This window comes from Malania oleifera, chromosome 11, assembly GCF_029873635.1.
Source record: "Malania oleifera isolate guangnan ecotype guangnan chromosome 11, ASM2987363v1, whole genome shotgun sequence".
Classification (NCBI taxonomy): domain Eukaryota; kingdom Viridiplantae; phylum Streptophyta; class Magnoliopsida; order Santalales; family Ximeniaceae; genus Malania; species Malania oleifera.
The window spans coordinates 35,374,004-35,399,579 of record NC_080427.1 but is presented as its reverse complement, the minus strand read 5'-3'; the positions used below and the strand labels follow the sequence as shown (position 1 = coordinate 35,399,579).

At 34.9% G+C, this 25,576-nt stretch overlaps 1 protein-coding gene across 4 annotated transcripts; it reads left to right on the top strand.

Moving 5' to 3' along the window:
- The first annotated feature begins 1,796 nt into the window (after window positions 1-1,796).
- Window positions 1,797-24,834, top strand: LOC131167313 (uncharacterized protein At2g39795, mitochondrial). Of its 4 annotated transcripts, XR_009140092.1 has the most exons (5): window positions 1,797-2,009; window positions 3,861-4,192; window positions 16,833-17,029; window positions 17,101-17,215; window positions 24,612-24,834. XR_009140092.1 is itself a non-coding variant. In XM_058126073.1 (4 exons), the coding sequence occupies exons 1-3, from the start codon at window positions 1,896-1,898 to the stop codon at window positions 16,996-16,998; spliced, it is 612 nt and encodes a 203-aa protein (XP_057982056.1). In that variant the 5' UTR covers window positions 1,806-1,895; the 3' UTR covers window positions 16,999-17,029; window positions 17,101-17,338. The 4 variants fall into 4 exon arrangements, 2 of the variants coding, with proteins under 2 accessions (XP_057982056.1, XP_057982055.1); XM_058126073.1 differs by lacking the exon at window positions 24,612-24,834 and having other exon boundaries at window positions 1,806-2,009; window positions 17,101-17,338; XR_009140091.1 differs by having other exon boundaries at window positions 1,844-2,009; window positions 16,833-17,215.
- The last annotated feature ends 742 nt before the right edge of the window (window positions 24,835-25,576 follow it).

Sequence of the window (25,576 nt, the reverse complement as noted above, 5' to 3'; positions counted from 1 at the left end):
GTGTATGATATTAGATGTTAGTGTTTTTATTAATGATGCATTTTCTCGGCTGCCATTGATAGTGAATTACAAATGAATACATATTTTGTATTATTTAAACTCTCTGCCACACACTGCTATGATTTATTTTTCCTTACTGAGATGTGTCTCACCCTAGAAAATGATTATATTTTCAGGCCTATCAGGTGATCGAGCTTAGAGTACTGGGCAGGGTAGAAATTTTGGTAAATTTTTAGGTGAATGTAGGAATAGTTTATGCATAATTTATGCTTTTAAATACTGGGATGTAATATAAATAGATGGATGCAGTTATTTTTTTCAGGGTTTATAGATAGACTCTGGTATTTAAATTGAGGTTGTATATTTATTTTCACCACATGATTGTGGTGTATGGTATTAGAAACAGGTGAATGAAACATGTAACCTTCGGGCCCCACTTGGTGGGTTCGGGGCGTTACAATTTAGGTCTTTATTTTTCCTATATATGTTACTATTGTAAATGCTAGGGAGCGAAGTATTATTCTTGATTGAATAAAAGTTCTTCCTTTGAAAGCTCAGAACTTTGTTCCGATCCTTGCGGTTGAGTGGCGAGAGGCTATGATGTTCTCCTTGTAGATCAGTTGGTGTGAGACCGACAACCTATCCACATTCTCCACAGAGATTAGTTGGTATGAGACCAACACATCTATCCATTATATCGTCACCATCTTATATCCCCACACCATTCGTATTTGTCAACAACATCAACACCCGCACCGGTTCATCGCGATCTCGAATTTCTTGGTTTGATTCACGTTTGTGATCATTGGTAAGCTATTCAGAGGATCCACATGGTAAAACACATCCCAATCCATCCATAACTTTGTTTACCATCTTTGTTTAAGATCTCATAAGCCCCTGTTTCGCAAAAACCCCTAAAAATCCCATTTTGTCCCGAACCTTCTAAGTTCCAACATCTTCATTGTCCATCTTCTGAATTGATGTGCGATTTTCACTGTCAAAACCTTCCCATATTAAAAAATTTAAACACAAAAGTTGTAGGAAATTTTCTTAGCTTTCTTTTGACACCAGGATTGCCTTATTTGGAGTTTTGTAGCAAAAGTTATGCCTCAGATACCAAAGGGTATCTGCGGTTGAAAATTCATTAGCAACTCTCGGTTTCTCACCCAGAAATTCAATCAGTCACCTAACCCTTTTGGCCCAATCGACTGATTCTTGTTCCCTCTCAGTTTCTCACCTAGAAATGAAATCAGTCGCTTGACCTTCCCACCCCAATCCCCTGAGAACCCCCAAAACTTAAAATTTTTCATTCTTTAGGCACTTATGTGTTTGTCAACTGTGAGATATGATTATGATTATATTGAATTATTTTCTTGAATAATTGAATGACATTTTTATGACATGCAACTTGATTCTTTTGTGAAAGAATCACCTGGATTGAATTTGAATAAATCGTATACCTTTAAAAAATCCTTGAATTGTATGATAAAACATGATTTATTTTACTTATGTTTGATTGATTGAATTATTATTTTAAAGTGTTTTCTCATGTATGTGATTGAGGGTTGAAACCCGTAGGACTAAATCACCCATCCTTGTCCTACATCAGAATTCTAAACTCTCAAACACAACTTAAACAATTTCATTCTACTAAAAATATCGTTAATTTTATAATTATAAAATTTACAATGGATATATAAATACTGTAGTAATATTTTTTTTTGGAATTTAAAAATTATAACATTTTCATTTTCAATAGTTTTTTATTATTCCCTAAAAACTCACACGATCAGTTATAGTAACTTGTAAATGCAAATTATTAACTCGTTTCCACGATATTAAACCAGCCGAAGGGTTTTTGATAGCATGAACCGGCCTTGTCAAGGTCGTGAAGAATGCCTCGTGCGACGCCCGTCCTGCGCCAGATTCGCAAAGCCATTGCAGATCGCGATTTGCTCAAGGTCCTGACTTCCGAGATCAAGCACGAACTTTCGTCAAATCGCTTTCAGGTACCAGCCAAGCACTCGCGCGCGCACACACATACATGTATCGGTGTCTTTGTAATTGGAAAATAATGTTGAGCTGATTTTAATTTTTCGTCAATTTGGTGATTGTTTGATTATCTTCATTGGACTCGTGGAATTTTGATTATGTTAATTTTTGTTGTTGCTATCTGGCTGCTGAGATTACATGATTTTAAATAACGGCGGCGACGGTTTTTTTTGTTACGGAAATCGGTAGGAAGAAAAGTCATGGTTGTACCGACCGTTACTTAAAGGCTGCTACGACAGTTACATTACCGCTACACTGTTATGCCCAAAAAATTATTTTATTTTTAACTTTTGCTCTCTCTTTCATAAATCATTCTCAATATACCATATGACAAGAAGGGAAAAAGATTATAATAAGGCTGAGAATGATACAAAACTTACTATGTATATATATTTTTAAATACTATACTAACTTGTTAGGAAAATATTTTATTTTGATAATATTAGTAATTTGATATTTATGTTTTGTATTTTTATAATTAGTTTATAATTGTATTATTATTATGTCTTATGTGTCTAATAGATTAATGAAGTGTATAATGCATTTTGTTTTATTAATTAATTTAGCACACATAAGAATTTATCACACAGAAAAATGAAAAGTATAAATACACACGTAATTTTTCTATCAATTGTGGTTTAAAACAAATGTAAACTTTTTACATTTATCAAATAACTTACTTAGTTGAATTAAAGGATCCAAAATACTCTAAAACTCTTTCTAAGAAGAGTTAAAAACTTAAAACATGCAAGTATGATAATATGCACAAGGTAGTGTGCGTTTGAAAAAAATTCATAGCTGTTACACTTGCTTCCCATTATGTAACATCCGCTATTCCCGCTTCCTGTTATACCTGTTACAGTTATGTTACGCTACCCGCTACCGTGATTTAAACCATGGCTGAGAAACCTAAAGAAAGATTAATAATAGAAACCTAGAGAAAGATTAATAAGACTAGAACTTTGTTGATTGGTGATAGTGAATATAGTTTTGGTTGCTTTGGTTTCCAAGGAAAGGAAAAACAAATAACTTCTTAACGAAGTCATGAGTCATAACATGATTTGAGCTAGGCTGATTTTGTACTACATTGTCGCTGGTTCGTGTGGACGTCCAAGGGATTTGAATGTTACATTAGGTTTGAATATAATGACAGTTTTGGAACCAAAGATGTATCAACCAGATTTCTCCTATGAAATAGGGGTGGAATTTGTATGTAAAATTGGGTATTTTGTTGATAGGGCCATGTTTCAATTTCTTTTTATGACTTTTGATATGACTGGCATTCTTTAGAGTGGCCCAATTTGTGAGGATGCAGTTCTGCTTTTGAACCCATGTAAAGACAATGTAGCCGTTCAATTTTTTGCTGAACATTGCATACATTTAAAAAAAAAAAAAATTTTACATAATTCCAGACATCTCTTATGTTATTCATTATTTGAGACTTTTTTTTTCAGATAAGAATTACTTGAGCCAGTAAAACTGCCTTCATTGTTTTACATAATTTAAGCATGCGTGACGTAATCCAAGATAGCATTTGGCCCAATTATGGGTTACTGTCTGTCTAAATCTGTTGATCTGGTTTTTACATTGCCATTTGCCATCACTTCTGCGGTTCTGCCCATATGCATGATAGATACTAAGGTTAACGGTAAATACTATATCCATTCTGATTATCCTGTTGCTCTTCTAGGACTTCTGTTTTTTCAATAATAAAAAAAAGTGTGTGCTAGCTGTACGACCATCCTGCAAAAATGAAGACAATGACAGTTTTGTCTTTTGACTTGAATGTGTTGTGCCAATGGAGATAGGATTCTCAAAGTGGTTCTTTGGGAGATTTTGTGTTGATCTGGGATGCACCGAAGTCCCTGGACGTGTTTTTGCGGAGGAAATATGATACTGGAGAGGAGGTTGCTGTTTCAGCTTTTCTAGATCCACAAACTTATAGTTCAGATGATATGCTTCCTAGGGAGGCTCTGATGAAAGTTTGCATTAAAAAGCCTGGCCTCTGCTCCAATTTACAGTTTGACTGCAGAGTTTTCAGTGGAGGCAACTGCCGGTTTGAATTTGACATCCACAATGCTTATTATCTCCGGTCATCAACTTGTCTGAGCCCTTCAGTCTATAGGGGTCCCTTATTCAGGTGAAACCATGTGTCATTGGCATCAATTGTTGATATTCTTGTGTCATCTAATAGAAAAAAATCCTCAAGTTCGATGTTTGTCAACATGATTCAAGTTTATGTTTGTCCATTTTAGATGGTACCATACTCAAACCTGTTAGTTCAGAACTTGTCTTGACATAGAAAATAAAAGTTACACAAATCACTTATTAAGTAATTTGACTAGATAGTCATAAGCTTTCCATGTTTGTATAAAAAAGTTTTAGGCTGAGTGTAATATGTGTTTTGTTAATCCTGTACTAATCAACCATACACCGACATTTGTGCATCAATAAATTTTTTTGTATCTTATTTAATTAATGCCTTTGCTCTTTCTCTCTCTCTGTAAAGTTCATCCTGTTTTTCAAACAAATGGTTCCCAAAGTGAGAATTGAGAATTTTTTTGATGTGGAGGTTTAATAGATTCGTTATGCCAACCCCGTCAAAGGTTTTGGGATAAATACCCTAGTTCAGTAGGGATGCTCTAATGAGATAGAGATTGGGAGAGTCGTAGAAGTTGTAGGAAGGAGGGAGAAGTGGGAGGTGAAAGGATTTAGATTAGCAGAGGGGGGAAAAAGGGATATGGGGGATTAGATCATAGATAGAGGAAGTTGAGAGAGAGAAGGGGAGGGCGGGGGGGTAAAGAGGCAATTTTAGCATTGAGCTTTTGTACTGTTGTATGAAATTGGTTTAAGATCCTCTACAAGATAGAATTACACATATGTATACTTCTTTCCAAGTCAAACTTGGAATTATAATTGATCCCTTATTGTGCCTAAAACATAGCTACTCTTAATTTGTCTAAGAATTGGCAGACTTTAATTCTATTCATAGATTCAGTCTGTTTCTAAACATCAATCATAACCATAAATTTGTTCAATTTCTAAGAAGAAGGCCTAATTATTATAGTTGAAAAAACTTTCATGCTTGCTCGATGCTTGTCTGCCTTGTCGCTTGATGACTGGGCAGCCTCTCGGATGAGTGAGCAGCCTTTGTCGCTGATGATTGCATGACCTTTATCACCTTGCTGACTGCTTATAATTAGTTGGACAGATGAGCGATAAATGATTTGCCTAGTTTTGGCGACTGCCATGTGCCTAGGCGATGTTCATTATGTGTATCACCTAGGGTTGTGTAATTAGTCAGTTCGGTCGGATCAGAGCAAGATTTTCAACCAAACTGATTTTTTTTGGTATAGCAGAAAGCACCTCTAAACCAGCCAAACTTCACCCCAAAACTGACCAACAAACCGACTGAATTATTCAGTCTAGAAACTTCAAAACTGAGCCAATCGAACATGATATGCACGGCGTAAACCATGTTTAATGCACTTGTCTCATTGAAAAAAAAAACCATATGGAAAGACATTGAATCAAACCATGGGCGAGGAATGAAAATTGAAAGGGAGAAGTTATAAAATAGGAAGATAATTAAACAGATTTGTTCATAGTTCATGTCCGTCATAAAATTTTAAAAATCCATGATAAAAATCAACAAATCTTGTAATTTAGGGTTTCTAATCAAACCTGATGAAGAGAAGAGTTGGGTTTGAGATCAACTTGTTAAAAAATTCACAGAAGTTGAGAAGAAGAATATCCAGAGTCAGGTTAAGAGCTGGGATCTGAGAGAGTGTCAATAATAATAGAGAACCTGTGCAGGGAACCAGCACAATGAGTGATTAGGGTCAGGATAGGAGCTTTGATGGATCGAAGCACTAGCTAAACGGCTGACAGCAGTTGATAGGAGCAGTGCTGGCTGTGCCACAGCAGCATGTTGGTGTAGGTGAGTAGCAACTAGTGATGCACAAGGTCAGGACCAGGTGAGTATGAGGTGACGACTAGTCTAGCAAGCAATCAGGAGTAAGGAAAGAGGAATAACCAAGAAGTATAGAGTCTGTTTTTAAATCACATATACTTTGGTTTTTGGTTCATCGTTATTTTTTACATACAAAACTGAGATCGAACTGAATTATATTCCATTAAACTTATAAAAACCAAGCTGAACCATTCTCTATTTGTAACTGAAGTGTTTAAATTAAGCTACTTTGGTCTGGTTGGTTTCATAGGTTCAAAACTGATGTTTGCACAACCTTAGCCTTGCCTAGGCAACTTCTCTTTTAGCCTCCGCTTGGAAGCACTTAAAAAATAGCACTTATCATTGAAAGTGAGCACATTTAGAAAAAAAGTGGTTGTTGACTTGTAATGCAACAAGAACTTACTGCAAAAAGTGCTTTTCTGGAACCACTTTTTTGAGAGCTATTTAAGTGAGTTTTGAGAAACAATCTAAAATAGCTTTTTGGCCACTTATAAGTGACATTGTTCATAGGCGCAGTTAATATTATAAACATAAGAAATTTAGTGACTATTTTGTAATTTAAAAAATATATTAGAAGATAAATATAACATGTTAATTATTGATGAAACATAATTAATAATAGTAATCTAATATAAATTAATATGATAATCATATGTTATTGATATACATTGAGAACAAGATTATTGTTAATCAAGAAACACTATTATATTATTTTTTAGTTAATAAAAATATTCAAATGTTAATTAAAAATAACAATTAACATGATTTTTAATTAAATTGTGAATTAAAAATATTATATTTTTAATTTAAAATATATTAGGAAATAATCATGTTGTTGTGATATGGATCGAATAAATAGAATGCACAACGGAATAAACAACAAGAAAATGCAAACACAACTAGAATAAGAACAACAATAGATTTTACGTGGTTCGGCAAAGTCTACATCCACGGAAGTAATGATACACAAATTTCACTATGAAATCACAATGTACAAAATACACTTCTCAAAATGATCACTCTCTTTTTCAATATATGCCCAGAATAACATATATAGAAGTTCCTCGGAAGTTTCCCCCTGTTTGCCACTAGGCCTTTACACCCATTGGATACCTCAAAAAGATGTAACGATGAGACTGCGGGTCAAGTTTAGACCTCTCCTCACTAGACACGTAGACATAAGTTGGACACTCAAATACTTTCAATTCGGAATAGTCTACTGCATTTTCCGTCCATACCTCTTCCGCCACTTTCCCTTTAGTGACGCTCTTGGTGATCTGTTTACCAAAAAACAAAGTATAAAAGCCACAAACAACACATATATTATTTTATTGTGCTTTTTAACATATTAATTATTAATAAAATATAATTTAGTTTTGAAATATATAAAAAAATCATCTATAAATTTAAATTAATATTAAATAAATTAAAAAATTTAATTTAATTATTAATACTATTTTAAACATAAATTATGTTATAAATATACATTAATAAAAAAATTATTTTTAATTAAAAATAATATATTGCATTTTTTTAATTAATAGAAAATATTTAAATTTTATTTAGAAAAGTAAATATCATTATGAATTAAATTTAAATTATAAAAATATTAATATTTTATTTATAATGTATTAGAAATAATTATATATTATTTTACTACGTATTACATATTAGTTATAATGAAATATATTCAATTTTGGATTCCACAAGAACTATCTATTAATTTAAATAAACATTAAATAAATTAAAAATTCTAATTAAAATAAAAATTTTATTTTTATCATAAATTAATGTGATATTAATATGTTATAAATATATGTTGTGCAAGAATACCAATGCGCAGTGGAAACACAAATCGATCAGATCGTGCAATGCACCAACCAAGGATGAATAATACGGAAACACAATCACATAGATAATAAAGGAAAGCAAATAAATAATGATACAAAGAGATTACGTGGTTTGACAATGTGCCTACGTCTACGGGAGCAAACTGTTGAATTTTCACTATCAATCCATCAAACCAAGTTTACAATATTGTTTATATACTAACCCTACACGTACAAAGGATTTAAGAAGTTCCTAAAATACCCCTGTAGCAATCCTCGGAGGTTTTGCCTTCGAATCCCCAATTTATTGATTTTCCTGATTCAAAATTCGAAATTAGCGCCTAACAAGACTGTTGACGATTGTCGATGATTTTAGCGCTGAAGCCGTCGATGGATTAATACCCATATTGAAATGCACTGAAATCGTCGACGGTTTAATACCCAGATTGAAACTGTCGACGGTTTTCTCCTGAGGGTAAACCGTCGATGTAACCGTTGACCAAACTATCAACGGTTTCTTCTTGAAGCTCAACTTCTGTGTTCATTGTGCATGTATTGCACTCAATATGAGTTACATAGTCCAACAATCTCCACCTTGGCGAATGTTCACCCCTTAGGAGAAATACGAAAGCATAACCTACAACTTCATATGGGACAGTAGGTTGGGATGCCTCCCATCTAGCAACTGAAGACATTAATCATGTCCATGATAACAGGCTTTGTCAACATATCTGCTGCATTGTCAAGTCCTTAACCCTCCTCTGCCAAAGTCCGAAATTTCCCGGTTTGTTGAACTTGACAATATTGAACTTCGTAGAAGAAATCCCAGCCATTGTTAACCTACCTCTGATACCAATTTGTTGTGCAAAAATATTAAAGTAGCGGAAATACAAATCGACCGGATCGTGCAATGCAACAACCAATGATGAATAATAGGGAAACACAATCACACACAGATAATAAAGGAAAACAAATAAACAAGGACACAAGAGATTACGTGGTTCAGCAATGTGCCTACGTCCACAGGAGCAAATGGCGGAATTTTCACTATCAATCCATTAGGCCAGGTTTACAATATTGTTTATATACTAATCCTACATGTATAAAGGACTTAGGAAGTTCCTAAAATACCCCTGTAGCAATCCCTGGAGGTTTTGCCTCCGAATCCCCAACTTACTGATCTTTCCGAGTCGAAATTCAAAATTAGCGCTGAACAAGATCGTCGACGGTTTTTAATACAAAGATTGAAATGCACAGACTGAACTGTCGATGATTTCAGGCAAACTGTCGACGGTTTCTTCCTGCAGCCCAGCTTCCTTGTTCTTGCTCACCATGCTTTCCCTATGCATGCATTTAACTCAATATGAGCCACATACTCCAACAATATACATTAATAACAAGATTAGTATAAATTTAAACTAAAAATCTTATATTGTTTTATTTAATAGAAAAATTTAATTTAAATTTAAAATAATTAAAAAATAATTAAAAAAATTAAAATACTTATTTATGAAATTGCTAATTAAATATATTACTATTTTAGTTTAAAAAATATTTTAAGATAATCATATAGTACCCTATAATAAAAGTATGTATTCAAAGACCACTTATTTTAAGTACAACCAAACATCATCTATAAGTTTCAGCACTTTTCCAATTCAACACTTATTATCAGTATTTATTAAATTGAGCCCTTTTTTTTTCGAAAAGCACATTTGCATAAGTGGTTCCCAATGATCCCAGGCCTAAGGCGACGTCGTGATAAATTATTCACCTTACCTGGGTATCTGCTATAGTGCCATACTGCCATGTGCCTGGCCAAGTCTGCTATGTGCTTTGCCTGGGCGATTTCCTATGTAATTCTTCAAGCATCTGTCTTGGCCACATGACCATCACCGTATTCTATAGGGTGCACAAAGATGGCACAAAAACATCCCTATGATTTTGTGATTGCTTTTTATCATTTGGGAATTGTCTTGAAAATTATAGTGGATAGATTGTTAAGTTCTTAGGTTGGGAATAACAATATGTCATTTAGGTTTCTTGATTTGGGCATTTTGACATGTAAGATACTGCAGTAAATATTTAAATTTATTTTTTTCCTCATCCCATTCTGATTGATTACATTTCCTGGAATTTGGTTTGAAGACCTGGAATTGTCTTTTCCTTGCTAGGATGAGTTAGCTTTATTGTTATCATTCTACATGTTAATCAACTTAAGTTGAAGGATAAACCTCTGTATTCAATCTTCTTGTTGTGTACTTGTGCATGCCCTCTTTTCGAATTTAACTTCCTTGAATTGTGATGGATGGCACAGAGATCATCTGAACTTAAATTGTGCTACAAATTAAGGTTGATTGCTGCAATTGGAAGTGGATCATTTTGAGGACTTGGATTCAGTTTTGCTGTCATATTCTCAAGTTTATTTAAATTTATAATTTGGACCTGATGGTTTGGAGGATTTGAAATATATCAGAATAAATGATTAATTCCAAATTAGGAAATTTTTTTCCATCATGTGGATATGTAAATGTATAGTGTGTTGCCCAAATTTTTATAGCAATCAGTGTCTTGTACAGGACGAAAATTTAGTGATGTTTGGAGGACAAGAATACTGACTTTGTACTGTTCATAGATTTGCAAATTTCTGGTCTATCCTGCTTTCATGCTTTATTGATAGAACCATTACTCTTATGTCAATTCCTTCCTCTCACAACTTGTCTAGTTTTATCTGCTTTGGAATTTGGATGCTTTCCTTGTTACTGGAAATTTATGCCCTTTTAGAAAGACTTCATTTAGCAGTCATAATGGTCTCTCTCAGATAGTTTATGCTTCCTTGGAAAACTAGAAATTGCTGTCGGTCTATTTACCTCCAGTGAAGAGGCATAGTAGAAGATGTTTGCCTGCTAGATTTTTTTAATAGAAAAATAAATTTATTGAGAGAGAAGAATAGACAAGGAGGATGAAAAATCCTTCAAATGATGAAGGAGAAGAAAAAAAGCAGGAAGACAATACTATTAGAAAGCAAATTTATGCTAATGAAGCCAATTTCACTGTATATCTGAAAAGAGTCGAAAGACCATATTGCCAAAACACCCTGTAGAGAAAACCCACATGGAAGTCAAAAAACAGAATTATGTCCCATATCAAGATATGAGATGTAATCTCCAAAAATGTAAGAATTTTCTCAAGCCAAGTGCTCATATGACAGCAGAAACTGCAATCTGCACAAATCCTTACATTTCTTTTGCCTCCTAAACCATCTAAACCAATACAAAAAAAACTTCCAAAGAATGAGGATAAACCTAACACTCTCCCGACAATCCAAAGAATTTGTTCCATAAGCATCAAATTTCAGAAGTCAAAACGACGAAGAAATAAATGAGCATGATGCTCACTACTAGTTTAACGCATAACACATACGTATGGATAAATGACTAAGTAAGGTCATCTAACTTGCATTAGATTGTTCGTGTTTACTCTATTAAGAATGGCCCTGCCCTCCATACAAATGCCTTTACCTTTGAAGGTGTTTAGCTTTCCACCCTTGATCAGAAAAAGGAAATGAATGAGAAGTTTGGCCATAGTTTTAAATCGTGGTAGCGGGTAGCGTAATGTAACTTTAATGGGTGTAGTGGGAAGCGGGAGTAGCAAATGTTACATAACAGGAAGCTGGTGTAATGGCTGTGAATTTTTTTGAAGCACGCGCAACCTTGTGCATATTAGCGTACTTGCATGTTTTAAGCTTTTAGCCCTTCTTAGAAAGAGTCTTAGTGTATTTTGGATCCTTTTCGTGTAACTAAGTTATTGGCAAGGGTAACAAGTTTACATTTGTTTTAAACCACCATTGATAGAAAAATTATGTGTGTATGTGTATTTATGCTTCTCATTGTTCTTATCTGTGATAAATTCTTATGTGTGCTAAATTAATTAATAAAACAAAATACTTTATACACTCCATTAATCTATTAGAAACATAAGACATTCGAATAATACAAATATAAAATAGCTAGAAAAGAAAGAAGCTTGAAGTTGAAAAATATAGAACATAAATATCACATTACTAATATTATCAAAACAAAATATTTTCCTAACAAGTTAGTATTTTCAAATTGTTAATTAATGCATCTATTGTGAGTATTTAAAGAAATAGTAAATTTTGTGTCATTGTCATCCTCATTATAATCTTTTCCTCCTCTTGCCACTAGGTATGTTGAGAATGATATATGAAAGAGAGGGAAAAAGTGAGAAGAAAAAGTAAAAAATAAAATAATTTTTTAGTGTAATAGTCTTGTAGTGGTTACGTAATGGCCGTAGCGGTCTTCACGTAACGGTCACAGTCTGTAACGGCTGCTATGGCAGTGATTTTTCTTTCCACCAATTTCGCGGTGTGTAATGGTATTGGCAACCCAAAAAACCGTTACATAACAACGGTTGCTGCCTTTATTTAAAACCATGAGTCTGGCTAACATTAGAAGAGAAATATTTACAACGAAGAAGCTTACTCTGTGTTTGAGAGCTTGAAGTTCGGGCCTTGAATTTAGATTTGTGTGGATTTAAACAAAATAGAATATAAAATTGTATCCAGTTTTGTCCAAATCAAAGAAATCTAAATCCATAATCTGAAATCCATGCTTCCAAACACAACCTTAGGGAAATACAACCACCAAATCCTAACATCACTAACAAGAATCCGAAAAACATTGGAGTAAAGAAAGCTCATCTATCTCCCTACTGCTTAGATTCCTATGACATTGAAAATCCCAAGAAACAATAATAAGAAGAAACATTTGCCTTAGGATATGAAGCAAGACAAAAAATAGAAGGAACAACTGCTGGAAAACATACTTCCCCAAGCCAAAGGCCCTTCCAAAAGCAAACCTGCAGCCATCTCCTGCTTTATACCTGAGGCACGAACAAAAGAAGCAATTTATCTATGAATGGATCTTCCATGGGCTTTCGTGAGAAACTCTAGCTGCAATATTAGCATCCCACTCCTTCTCTTGTAAACTGAATAGGGGTGCGTTTGGTTTGTGGATATGCCATGCTAAGGACTTTTAGCCTATATTTGGTGCAACACACCAGCAGGTTTGGATTGGCCAGGAAGAGGATCTTTATCCCTTTTATATAGGATAAGGTTGGTTAGCCCTCCCCCACTAGCCAAACCTGGCTACGCAGCAAAAGTACTAGGATGCCTTCCTATGTTCGAATGAGAAAGTGTTCGAAGTTTCCTAAAGATTTAAGAATAGTACAGTGACGAAGACATGAAGGTACCAAAGGGCTTCAATATTCCCAATTTGCGAATCAGTTCTCTATGTGACTCTGTCTTAACATGTTCCAAGCAAATTTGAGAACATGTGGTTCTTGTGAAAATTGCCATGGTCTGATTCAACCTGGTGGTGTTTGTAGGATTAGTGTTGATGGTCTGCCTATTCGGGCCCTAATTTCGATGGCTTCAAATCAACTGATTCAGGTTTTGTGTAATTAAAAGCCCCTTAAGTGGACAAAATCTCATCAAACAGTGAAATCCCAAAAATCATTGGATTTTTGAGCTTAGAAGATATATCGGTTCGAGTAATGGCCATGGAGTGTGTTCTTGAAATTGGGTATTTCGGCTGAAAAAAAGCAATCAAAGCGATGCTCGAAGAAGGGCTGATTGAGAAGCTTGTGGAGTTGCAAAGATCGGAGAATGGAGGTGATTTGGTTTGAGAATGATGGCTGCAAGGGCAGGGATTGAAAGGGCGTGTGTAGATGTATGGAGGAGGAGGAGGAGGAGGAGAGTGAGCATCCATTTGCAAGCTGCATTGCAAATTTTGTTGTGCAAATGGAGATGGTAAAAGGGCTGAGGCTGCGAGATAGAAAAGCATTTAAATTGGAAATATTGAAGAGTTAATTTTCTACGTAATTGACAAGGAAATTTTATAGAAAAATGTCATTATCCACTTACCTACCAAAGCCATGTTTTTAGACACCAATTACTGTGACCCAATCCCTCCTCTTCCTTAGATCTATAGGCAATTTATCAACTCACAAGATGATCCCTCCTCTCACCAACCACCTGAGAATTATTTATTTTAAATTTTTAAAAGATAAAATTATTCTTTTACATGTTCATATTTGGAAGTTGATATCACTGAACTGAAAAAACTTTTAGAATGTTTGATTGATATACTGCATCTTTGACAATGAATTCTCACACTTAAATTAAAATTGAGGACTTATTAACATGCGACTGGTTATCCAAGCAGCCCATTCATCCTTGTTGCCTGTACCAGTTATCTTTTATTCTCTTCTACAGTGGAGTCATTTACAGATAACAACAGCCTATTCACTTCTAGGATCTTCTAAGTAGCCTATCATTGTTATGTTGCACATACAAGTCAGGTCCATGAGAGCTTCTGTCTGTTGGATGCTTCTGTCAGTTTCACTTTTTAGCATGCTCTTCACTGTTATTGTGTTGGATTTTACATTTCAAATCCCTGATGCTGAAAGAATGCTCACATTTTAAGTCAATCATTGTGAAATCAAGTCTGTGAATAGTGTAGTGACTTAGTTGTCTGTTCATAGTCAAACTTACACTCATTTTCCAGTTCCATGGATGTCAATGGGAAAGGTTATGTTCAAAACAGGTCTTCATGCTCTCTTTATCTCTCTCTCTCTCTCTCTCTCTCACACACACACACACACACATGAGCACAGAGCATAAGCACCCATTTGTTCCAGCATTGTCCTCTGATATGTTGGAATAGGTCTTTCTTGTCTATCAGGGTACACAAGCACACTGGTTGCATATTCATGCTGTATCTGCTCTCTTGTTTAGCTTCGGACCTTCAGCTGGCCTATTATATGCATGGATTGTGCATGTCATCCCTAATTTTTGGCACAATTTGGCTTCATATTGCCTAGAACTCTGAGTCTAAAGGACAGGTCATGTGTGGGGCCAGTTAGGTCTCTGTACTCCTGGGGTTCCTTTCCTATTTGAAATGGAGAAGATACACATATTTGATACAAGATTTTAAGGCTTCCAAAGTGGCTTTTATTAGGTGATTTTAAAAGCTCATAGATGCCTACTAAAAAAGCCCAAGGATGTTTTTTTTGGGCTTAAGAATTTATAGTTTTGTTTAGCCAAACACTAAACAGCTGCTTTTGCTGCTTAGCATCAGTTTCTTTTCAACTAATAACACTATGTTTGGTTTGTAGAATTATGGTTGGAATGGAATCAAAATTCAGACTTCAATTCCCATTTTGATGTTTGGCTTATGGAAATGAGGGTGGAACTGCATTCATGCCAAAAGCCAAAATGCTAATTCCTTGTTCATTGGAATGGTGATCGCATCTCTTATTGGTAGGAATTATAATTCCATTCCTGACTAGTTTTTGGAAGACAATTATAACCCCTACTAAATAATAAATTCCAAAAAAAAAACACAGATTACTGTCCCTTAACAACAATACCAATAACGACAAATAAGGGGAAAAGGTACTGATCTTGTCTGATGTTTGTTTAAAAGTTGCATAGCTTCATTGAGGTTTTAAAAATGTTATGGACCTCTTATGTAGTTTGGCAAAAAATGTGGACCTTCCTTGAGGTTTTGAAAATTACATAGACCTCGCTTAAGATTTGGCAATTAGACAAGAAGTGTCTCAAAAATCAAATGTCAAGAGAGGTTTGTGGGATTTTTGAAACTTGAGGAGGGGTCTGCATCTTTTTACAGAACTTTAGGAGAGTTGCAGGCTTGTAGCCACTGTTGATAATACTAAATGTTGGAAGTGATTTGAATTTGCGATTTGATAATCATTCTGTATGACTAACCAAACACAGTAATTGCATTCTAGTAATTCCTTTCTTGCCTTGATTCCATTTCCACTGATTTCTTTCCAACTTCATTTCCCTTCCATGAAGCATACGTAGCGTTACAGCCACCTTTCATTAACTGCTCCTCGTCAGCTACAAGCCTACAGCATGACTGACCCTTTTTTGCCCCCCAAATGAAGATAGAAACTTGCCAATATGCTGCACTAACATTCAAGTAAAATTTTGATGAAAGCATCATGTTCATAAAAATTCTTGTGCATATTTAACAAGGTCCAGTGGACACATTTCTATACAGGCTGTTGTTATTTTAATACATTGCTATCCCCCCCCCCCCCCATCCCTCAATCAACAAGTTTCAGATAGAAGCATGAATGATGTTTGTTGAGCAATTTGTAAAGTTTGAGTTAGAAAACTTAAGGCAAACTTTTTAAGTACAAACAGAAGAAATGAAGAACAGTGCAGCCCTGCTATACAACGAGGGCACAGCCAGTGTCTGCATCTTGTGTTGAAATCTAAAAAGAAGAAAATTGATTGCAAGAGTTCCCAAGTGGTGCTTGACAAACACCCTAGGAGATCAGGATTATTCCGTTGCTAAAATATCTAAAACGATGTCTAACATGATCTCTATACACTTAATTTTATATAAAAAATTATCGGTCCAGGATAGAGTTGCAATTACCTAGCAGTGTCTTTAACAAGACGTTAACTTTACTAAATTTTTAGTTTCTATACTTACGACTTATTTGCATCTTCTTCTATCTTGCCATCTCCTATTTTTCTTGGGGTTATTTCTGGAGTTTTGGTAGAGATTAGGTTCTGAACCATGTTTTGGCAATTTTTGAGTTTTACTAGAGTTCTTTTCTACTAACTTGGCAGAAAGAAACAAAGCAGCTTGTATAATTGTAAAAAATGCAAGTTCACTCCACTTTTAACATTTTCGATAAAAAATTGCATAAAGTGGAAGTTCTATTTGTTCTCTCCTTTAATATGGATGGACATGCTTGCTCTTTTTGTTTGTGTTACCTTTTCTAGTTTGAATAACAGGAGCATCCCCACTTTCTCTCTCTCTCTCCCTCATGCGCACTTGCACGCATCCCAAAGTTTTTCGAATGACTTATTACATGTCTAATGTCTATTTTGTTATATTTTGTTCCATTTGCAGCTCTTTGGATCCTCAGTTGCAAGAAGCACTCAAGGAATACCTAGTAGATAAGGGTGTTGGAGAAAGCTTGACCAACTTCCTTCTCCACCACCTACATAGAAAGGAGCAAGCTCAATATGTGCACTGGTTGCATGAGCTGGAAAAGTTTGTGGGAGAGGATGTCTGATTTAGACAACTGGCAGCAGCAAATGCTACTTGTATGCTTCTGTTATCTCATACCATTAGATCACTTCTTGTAGGAAGACACTATTGATTCATCTAATTTTAGGTCAATATTTTTTCTGATCGTTCGAGGAACATGAACAAGCAATTGTGAGTCACAAGGACAAACTTCGCAAAAGAAAAAAGGAAAAAAAGAAGGCGAAGCGCTGCTATCACACGAGGTGATGAAATTATGTGATTTTTTTAAAGCTAGTATGTACTTACGATTCATGGATTTTTTTGTTGGAATTAAAGATTATATGTCAAACATGTAAAAGTATAAAGACTAATTTCATTGCATTCTATTCTTCTGTGGCAAATAACTCATGATATAAACAAAGCTTATTAAACCGATATTGGAATTTTAAGCTGCAAATAATGTTAGAAAACATGCTGTGGCATCTCTTCTAGTGGCCAGGGCAAAGGAAGATTGTAATGAGACGTCCACTTTACCCTCAGACTACCCTAACAGGCCCACCACACAGCCATTTTCCAGGAATAACCTGATTTAAATAGAAAAAATTTAAGCCCACTTTTTAGTCATGGAAAATGAATATTTATTTTTTTGTTTTAATTTTTCAAAAAATAATTACAAGAAAGTCATTTATTTCCTAATTTCTTTCATTTGTATAGAAAAGTAGAGAGCTTGTTCAATTAAAGAGAAGAATTTTCATTTTTCTTTTCAGTTTTTGAAAAAATTGCAAAGCAAAGTGTAACATTTGTATAGGAAAGTTCTTTAGTTTTTTCATATAAATTCTAAAAAAATAAAAAAAGGTGATATGTTTTTGTAATTTTTTTAAAAATTGAAAATGAAAAATTTAAAAAATTTCGTGTAATTGTTGAACAGACTTTGAGAAATGTTTTTATTGATTTTCAGAATTCTTATTTAAAATAACATGTTATTTTTTAATAATTTTTGAAAACGAAAAAGAAAAAAATAAATATTTTTTTCCATTACGAAAAAAGCCCTTACCTTTTTTATAGTTGCAATTGCCCATGAATGTCTTGTATAAAATGGAATGAAAAGGGCTTATTATTTTATCACTAATTAATTTTTTTGTCTTTAGTTTTTAAAATAATTTATTAAAAAATTACCTTGCATTTTAGTTTCCAAAAAAGTTTCAGTATTTGTGTGAAAAACTTTAAAAAATTACTTCAATACCTTTCACATTTCTGTCAAATGTTCGAAACTTTTAGGTTACTCTAAAGACATCCCTTGAACTTTCTAAATATGACACTACAAAACTTGAGTTTTGGATGAATACTGCTAATAATGAGTCTTCACTGGATTATGAAAATTATTACTAACAAAATAAATTGTCTTTTTAAAAAATAATATATTAAAAATATTACTCAAAATAATTTTCTTTATTATTTTTTTCCTTAAGGCATATTTTATGAATAATTTGTTTCTTTTTAAAATATTTTATTAAATACTCATTATTGCATGCACCTGGCCTTTAATTTATTATAGAAATTGAATATATATTTTGTTAATTGAATGAAAAACAAAAATGTATATTTATTAATGATGTAAAATATTTTTTAGGGTTAGCTAATGGTTGACTAATTGTTAATTAATGAAAGGTTGTTTGTGTTAATAAATTATAATACGAGGGAGATTCCCTTATATAATGAGTGTAATATTTATAGGATATCTTTAAATATATAAAAAAATTTAAAGATAAAGAGATATATTTATAATTATCTTAAAAAATTAAATATAAACAATTAAAAGAGCCGTATGGTAGTGATCCAGCCCTTTACTTTTTTCGGCTGAGGAAGGGTGAGAATTAAAATACAATTTGAGTTCATGAGCTTTCAATTATATTAGTGTTATCTTTGCTTGTAATTTTTCCATTTAAGTGAAAAATCGTGTTTTCTATTTGGAAGATTTATATGTGGTATCTTGAGTATTTGATCATTGTTAATTTTTGTATGTAATAGAAAAACATATTTTTCATTAGAGGGATTTAATTGTGGAATGTTGGGTATTCTACCTTAGTTTGTGGGAGAAACGTCAACCAAATCCTCTGACTCTTTATAAAGGAGGTGATGAAGATCCCTTTGCTAACTAAGTTTAAAAAGCCAACCACTGAAGGATATGATGGGTCGTTAGATCCTTTGGACCACCCTGACACCTTCAGGGTATTGATGTAATTGTAAGGTGCGCCTAACACAATCATGTGCCAAGCATTTGCAGCAACTATGAAGTAGAATGCTAGGGCATGGTACCAAACTTTAAAGCCCGACTCACTCAGGTCCTTTTTCGAGATGGAACAACAATTTATAGGGCATTTCATCAGCAGTCGAAAAATGTAAAAACTTCAGCCCACCTGATGAGTCATGTGCAAGGAGAAAAAGAGACATTAAAGGAGTTCATGAGACGTTTTTTCAATGCAACTTTAGAAATTCGAAACCTAGATCACAGGGTAGTGGCAGTTGCTTTGAAAACTGCTTTACAACCAAGGGATTTCCTAAATTCGTTGGGAAAGAATGCCTAATCAAAATGGGTAAGCTAATGACACGAGCCCAAAAATATATCGAATTAGAAGAGGTTATCACCACAAGAAAGAGCAAGGTCGATTTGAAAAGAAAGAACCCAAGAGACATCGATGAAATAGTTAAAGGAAGTAAAAAATAGGAAATTAGCAAACCATCCAGCAGTCCAAAGAAGGTGGGGCTCACACCAAGATTCTAGTCCTATACTCCTCTGAACGTATCTTAAACTCTTATAATGATGCACATTAGAGAGAAAAATTATGTTTCCTGGCTAGAACCCATACAGACCCCATCGTATAAAAGAAACACTTCAAAGTTATGCAAGTTCCATAGAGACCATAGGCATGATACAGAGGAATAAGTTCATTTGAAAGATGATATTGAAACTCTTATAAGGCAAGGACACTTGTCAAATTTTTGTAAAAAAGAACGATCGTCAAGATAAGACACTCAATCATCAAAAACTAGAAGTTGCTAAAAATAGAGTAGGTTGTAGGAGAAATTGCTGTGATTTTTGGGGGACCAACTAGTGAAGGAGATAGTGGTTATAGGGGCAAAAATCAGAGCTTTCACATGCGTTAATACTAAATCTAAATGCACAATTTATTTAAAATGTCTTCTTTTGTGAATATGCTTGAGCTTTATTGTTTATATTTTAAATTATGCATATTCTTAGGGGAGCATTTTCAAGCTTAACCCATTTTGATTTTATGTGTTTGTCATCATCAAAAAGGGGGATATTGTTGACTTTTTGAGTCTGATCCCTATTTTGATGCTGACAAACCACATGTATCTTATGCGCGTATTGAGTACTTGAACAGATTATAATTTAACACACACATAAGGTGTAGTGATCCAAAAAATAAAAAAAATAAATAAAAAATTAAAATTAAAATTTAATTTAATTAATTTTTAGTTTTAAATAATAATAATTATTAAAAGTATGGTATTAGAGCCATGTTCTTTCCTGGAGACCAGGAGAGTTAAGATCATAGAAGTGATTTTTAGAAGAACGAGGTACAAATAGTTCAAGGGGAAACTTGCAAACCATGGATACACCATCAATTGACAATCGTCTTTCTTCTTCCATCTCTCTTCCTCCTTCCATTAAAAGAACTACTTCTTCCAAGATTACCAACCTAGTGAATACTCTTATATTCCTGATTCTGCTCAGATCCAGGAAACCTCCCTTCCTCTTGTAAATCCCTACAATATTTTCAGAAAAAAGAAATCCTTAGCCTACCAAGTCGGTACTCTTCTTATATCCTATAACAGATCCCAAGTCAAAGAATTTGTTCAGACTACAGTCCTTGATAAGTGTCTTATCCCAGCCTTTTCCAGAGAACAGTATATTGATTTAGAGCTTGACCAGGATCTGATCAACAGGCAACTCAAGAGTGAGCACCAATTCCAAAATGACCCATTTGATGAGTATTGCTCATGAGGCTTGAAGAGATGCCCACTTAATGAGCATAGCTCATAAGGCAACTCAAGAGTGAGCACAACTCTCCAAAATGGTCCATTTGATGTGCATTGCTCATAAGATCTGCAAACATGCCCATTTGATAAGCACAACTTATGAGGTAACTCAAGAGTGAGTATGACTCACCAAAATAACTCATTTGATGAGAACCTCTTATGAAACTAGAAGACATGCTCACTTGATGAGCACCAATCAAGAGGCAACCTAAAATGGCTAATTTGATGAGCACTGCTCATGAGGCCCGAAGACATGCCTACTTAATGAGCACAACTCATGAGGCAACCCAGGAGTGAACACGACTCACCAAAATGACCTATATGATGATCACCATTTATAGGGCCTGAAGACATGTCCACTTTAATGAGCACAACTCATGAGGCAACCCAGAAGTGAGCACCACTCACCGAAATGGTCCATCTGATCATGAGCACTGCTTATGAGGTCTAATGGCATGCCCATGTGATGAGGACAAGTTATAAGGAAATCCAAGAGTGAACAAGACTCACCAAATGTTGGACCTGAAATGTTGCAAATTAAAATGGCTAGAAAAAGCCAAATATTGTTGAAGTGAAGGAAATAGGCAGTTTAAGTCTTTGTTGAAATGGATTAGAGGATCCGATCTTATAAAAGTGGCTAGGATGAGCCAATATTACACTTAAACGTCTCGAAATTAGACAAAATTCAGTCTAGCAGCTTAGCTAACTATTGATCAGCTCAAGTGAGCTGACATCATCAGCAAACGACTCATTTAAGCTAGAATGTTTCATAACTCGGAGAGGTAGTAGATGGCTCAGACGAGCTGACGTCATCTGCACGCAGCTTGGTTAAGCTAGAATGCCTTACAACTCGGAGAAGTAGCAGATGACTTGGATGAATCGATGTCATCTGCATGCGGCTCGATTGAGCCAGAGCTCCCCGTGACTCGAAGAAGCTATGATGGCTTTAATGAGCTAACGTCATCTGCACACAGCTCACAGAAGTTGTTGGTGACTCAGATATGTTGTACGTGGCTTGGAGAAGCTATAGATGACTCAGATTGTGATGTAGGACGGGAACGCTTGGCCTAGTCCTACGGTTCAACCCTCACACAAGCACATACATTCAAATACTTTGATTTAAGAATTTAATTAACCGAACATAAAAACTATAAATTATGTGACATTTCACATGATGTTAGATTTTTAAAAAGATGTATGATGTTGTCTAGAAAAAGAGTCCCAAGAGTTCCTTATCAAGGAATTAAGTTTTATGAGGAAAGATGTTAATTTCAAAGCCAAGATTACAAGTTCTAGTTTAACAAACTAATATTCTCACAATTGATTTTAGCTAGCAAGTGTCAATTTGCAATCTATAGATTCAATCGGGTTATTCGAATGTGGGATTTTAAACTACTAGCAATGGTTCACAAAATAAAATAAGGATTCAAAAAAGTACCGAATAAACCAAGAGATTCATTTGGATGACTTGACATTATTCCCCACGTATTTAGATCTCACTGTAGGTCCTTTGAACAAGCGTTAAAGCACATAGACTAACGCAACAATGGAATGTAGGAAAGGTAGTTGTGGGGGTGTATGATGTGATGGCCGTGTGGATGCATTAGAGGGGAGGCCGTGTGGGTTAGAGAGAGGAGGTGGAGATGGTGATGGAATCGTTGGATAGAGTGGTCTCTCACCACTTGATCTTTGGAGAGAATCCCGTAGCCTCATATTACACAATCAAGAGATTGGACAAAGCTTTCACCCTTCAACAATGGAATTCTTTCAATATATTCAAAAAATAAGCTCATTTTTATCTTTGTTCTTACAATGAGAAGGATATAAATAGACTTAGCATGGGGGACAAAGCATGGGAAACAAAACATGAGGGGACAAAGCATGGCATGAGGGGGGCAAGCATGGAAAACAAAGCATGGGAAACAAAGTCTAACGAACCGAAGAATATTGATATTTAAATAATAAAGAGGGAGGGAAATGGAAACAGAAATAGAAGAAGACAGTACGCGTTCGTCGACAACATTGCATTTTGGATATAATAACCCAAGAAATTTTCCAAGTACTCGTCAACGAACACAGGAGTTTCGTCGACGAGAAGATATCGAGAGAGGATTTTTGGGAAGTCTGAAATTTGTCGACGAGGGTGCAGATTCATCGACAAACTTTCTACAGGACTCGTCGACGAGGTGATGTGGCTCGTTGACGAATCCCGCAGTATAAATAGCCTTAAACTCAGTTTAATCATAGAAAAATCAACTCAACTTTCCTCTCTTTCTCTTTCTCTCTCTCTCTCTCTCTCTCCTACAACCTCTCCTCCATCTCTTTTTGATTTCAGCCCCATTAGTCGCCGGATCGACGATCTGAAGCCACCACAATGCTCCTGGTAAAGTTCTCTCCAAGTTTACCGAAGCAGATCGTCGGTAGGAACGAGTTGAATTTCTTCCCAGAATCAAGGTAAGACTTTTTATTCAGTTTTTGGCCGTCTGGCAATTGTAAAAAATAATGGAGGCAAAGAAATAATGATATTCTGTTCTTTCAAATGTTGTTTTCAGGGTATTGAGCTGGAAGCCCTGCGGGTGTTAGACCAGTATACCATAGGGGCTTTGTAGTAGTTAGGTAAGGGAAACATGCTATGCTAGGCAACCATAAATGATTTTAGTACAAATTATATGCTTGTATTAACTTACTATTCAAACTATATATACAGTTTTCAGAGCCTAGCAATATTAATATTTATTTGTGTGGCTTGAGTTGATAACAGAAATAATACTATATTTATAGAATTTTTGAATACCAAGTTTATAGTTATTAACAGAAATACCATGATATTTGCAGGTTTATAAAATGACGAATTTTTCAGTGTTCAATATACTTAGAAGTATGCATTTTCAGTAATTACAGAATAACAATTTTATCAGTACCATAACGCCCCAATAAACAAATATTCAGATAGCAGTTCAATTATACAGAAAATAGATATCTAGTCAGTCTATTTAGAATTTTAGATAAATTCTATGGAGTTATGGTTATTTTAGAAATCACAGAAAAAACAGTATATTATAGATATCAGCTACTTATATAGTATCAGACCCTAATGGATCATACAGCAGAGTACAGTACCGTAACTATAGATATTCAATTCAGAGTGCAACCACTTTACTCAGATAGTAAGTGGTATGAGGTCGATCGTGCCCACGTCGGGACAGACTCTCCATCAGATATGGATTGAGGGAGCCGATCAGACTGTCGGAGTTCAGTTGACTTACCCTAATCGGCCAGCTAGGATAGGTCCCGCCTTCAGGCCGCACAACCCTATCATGAGGGGTTAAATCATGACATACAACCATCCAGGAAAAAATTTCCTCAGATATTATAAGTATAAGTAGATTTCCACAAATAGTAGTAGTATTATGAAAAGTAAATTTATATAGTTTTAATATATGTTGTCTATACTAGTATTTAAAATTTCAGTTATCCATGATATTATTTCTAAATCAGATTATAAATACAGAAATATAACTCAGCAACCACACACTAGTAATAGCATGTTTCGTCTTACTAAGCATTGGCTCATCCTAGTGTTGAATGGTTTTTCAGGTGAACCAGCTAGGCGAGCGGAGCAAGCTCGCAGGTAGAGGGGCTGTAGTACTGCCCTTGTTGAGAGTGAATATTATTTTTGAGTGGCATGTTTTGTAAACCCTTAGTAACTGTAAGGGTAGTTTTCGAGGAACAACAATGTTTGTATATCGTGGGATGATTTGACACTCTGGTATTGTATTATGTGTGGTTTTATTTTATATGATTGACCTTCTGCTGTTTATGTTAATGATTGAATTTAAAATTAGGGAAAAATATTTTATTTTATTAGCAGGTCGTTTCACAAAGCATGAGGGACAAAGCATGGGGGACAAAGCACTAAGTCCAAATATAATAATAAAGGCTATCACAACTTAGTAAACACACATGCAGGCTTAGTTGTCTTTCTTTATTACAAATTACAGTTAAGACTCAAGCATGTGCCAAAAGGAAGCCCAAAATCGTGTAGGGCCCATGGAGCATAATCGTGTGGGCTCCATATGATCGTGTGGGGCCCACATGGGTCTTGAACTTGATCTTGCTTCAATATATTGACTTGGGTCTGTATGCACCTAAAGTCTTCAAAAATAAAAAAAACTAAGTCTTCTAAAGACTAAGTCTTCTCAAGTCTTCAAGTAGTACATGAGTACCTACAAAGCAAATTTAATGACAATGGACATCAGGTGGTCGTCCATGTGTTACCATATCGGCAAATGAGACAGTCAAGGTATGTCGATCCCCATTAGATTGAGCTAGAGAACATTGGGCGGCTTGGAGCATTAGCAGATGGCTTGAGAAGCCAATCTCCCCCACGTGCAGCTTACAAAGAGCTGGAGTGTTAGCTTTGGTGTATACCCAAGAGGGGGGGGGGGTGAATTGGGTAATTAAAATTTCCTAGGTTGATTTCATTTCCATAATCAGTAATTCCCAACCTAGGGTTTGTCTCAGCACATACCAATATCCCAACAGAATAATACTGGGCAGAT

Coding starts and splice junctions, on each gene's coding strand:
- LOC131167313 (XM_058126073.1), top strand. CDS start 1,896: ATGCCTCGTGCGACGCCCGTCCTGCGCCAGATTCGCAAAGCCATTGCA. Junction 2,010..3,860: donor TTTCGTCAAATCGCTTTCAG/GTACCAGCCAAG, acceptor CAATGGAGATAG/GATTCTCAAAGTGGTTCTTT. Junction 4,193..16,832: donor TATAGGGGTCCCTTATTCAG/GTGAAACCATGT, acceptor TTCCATTTGCAG/CTCTTTGGATCCTCAGTTGC.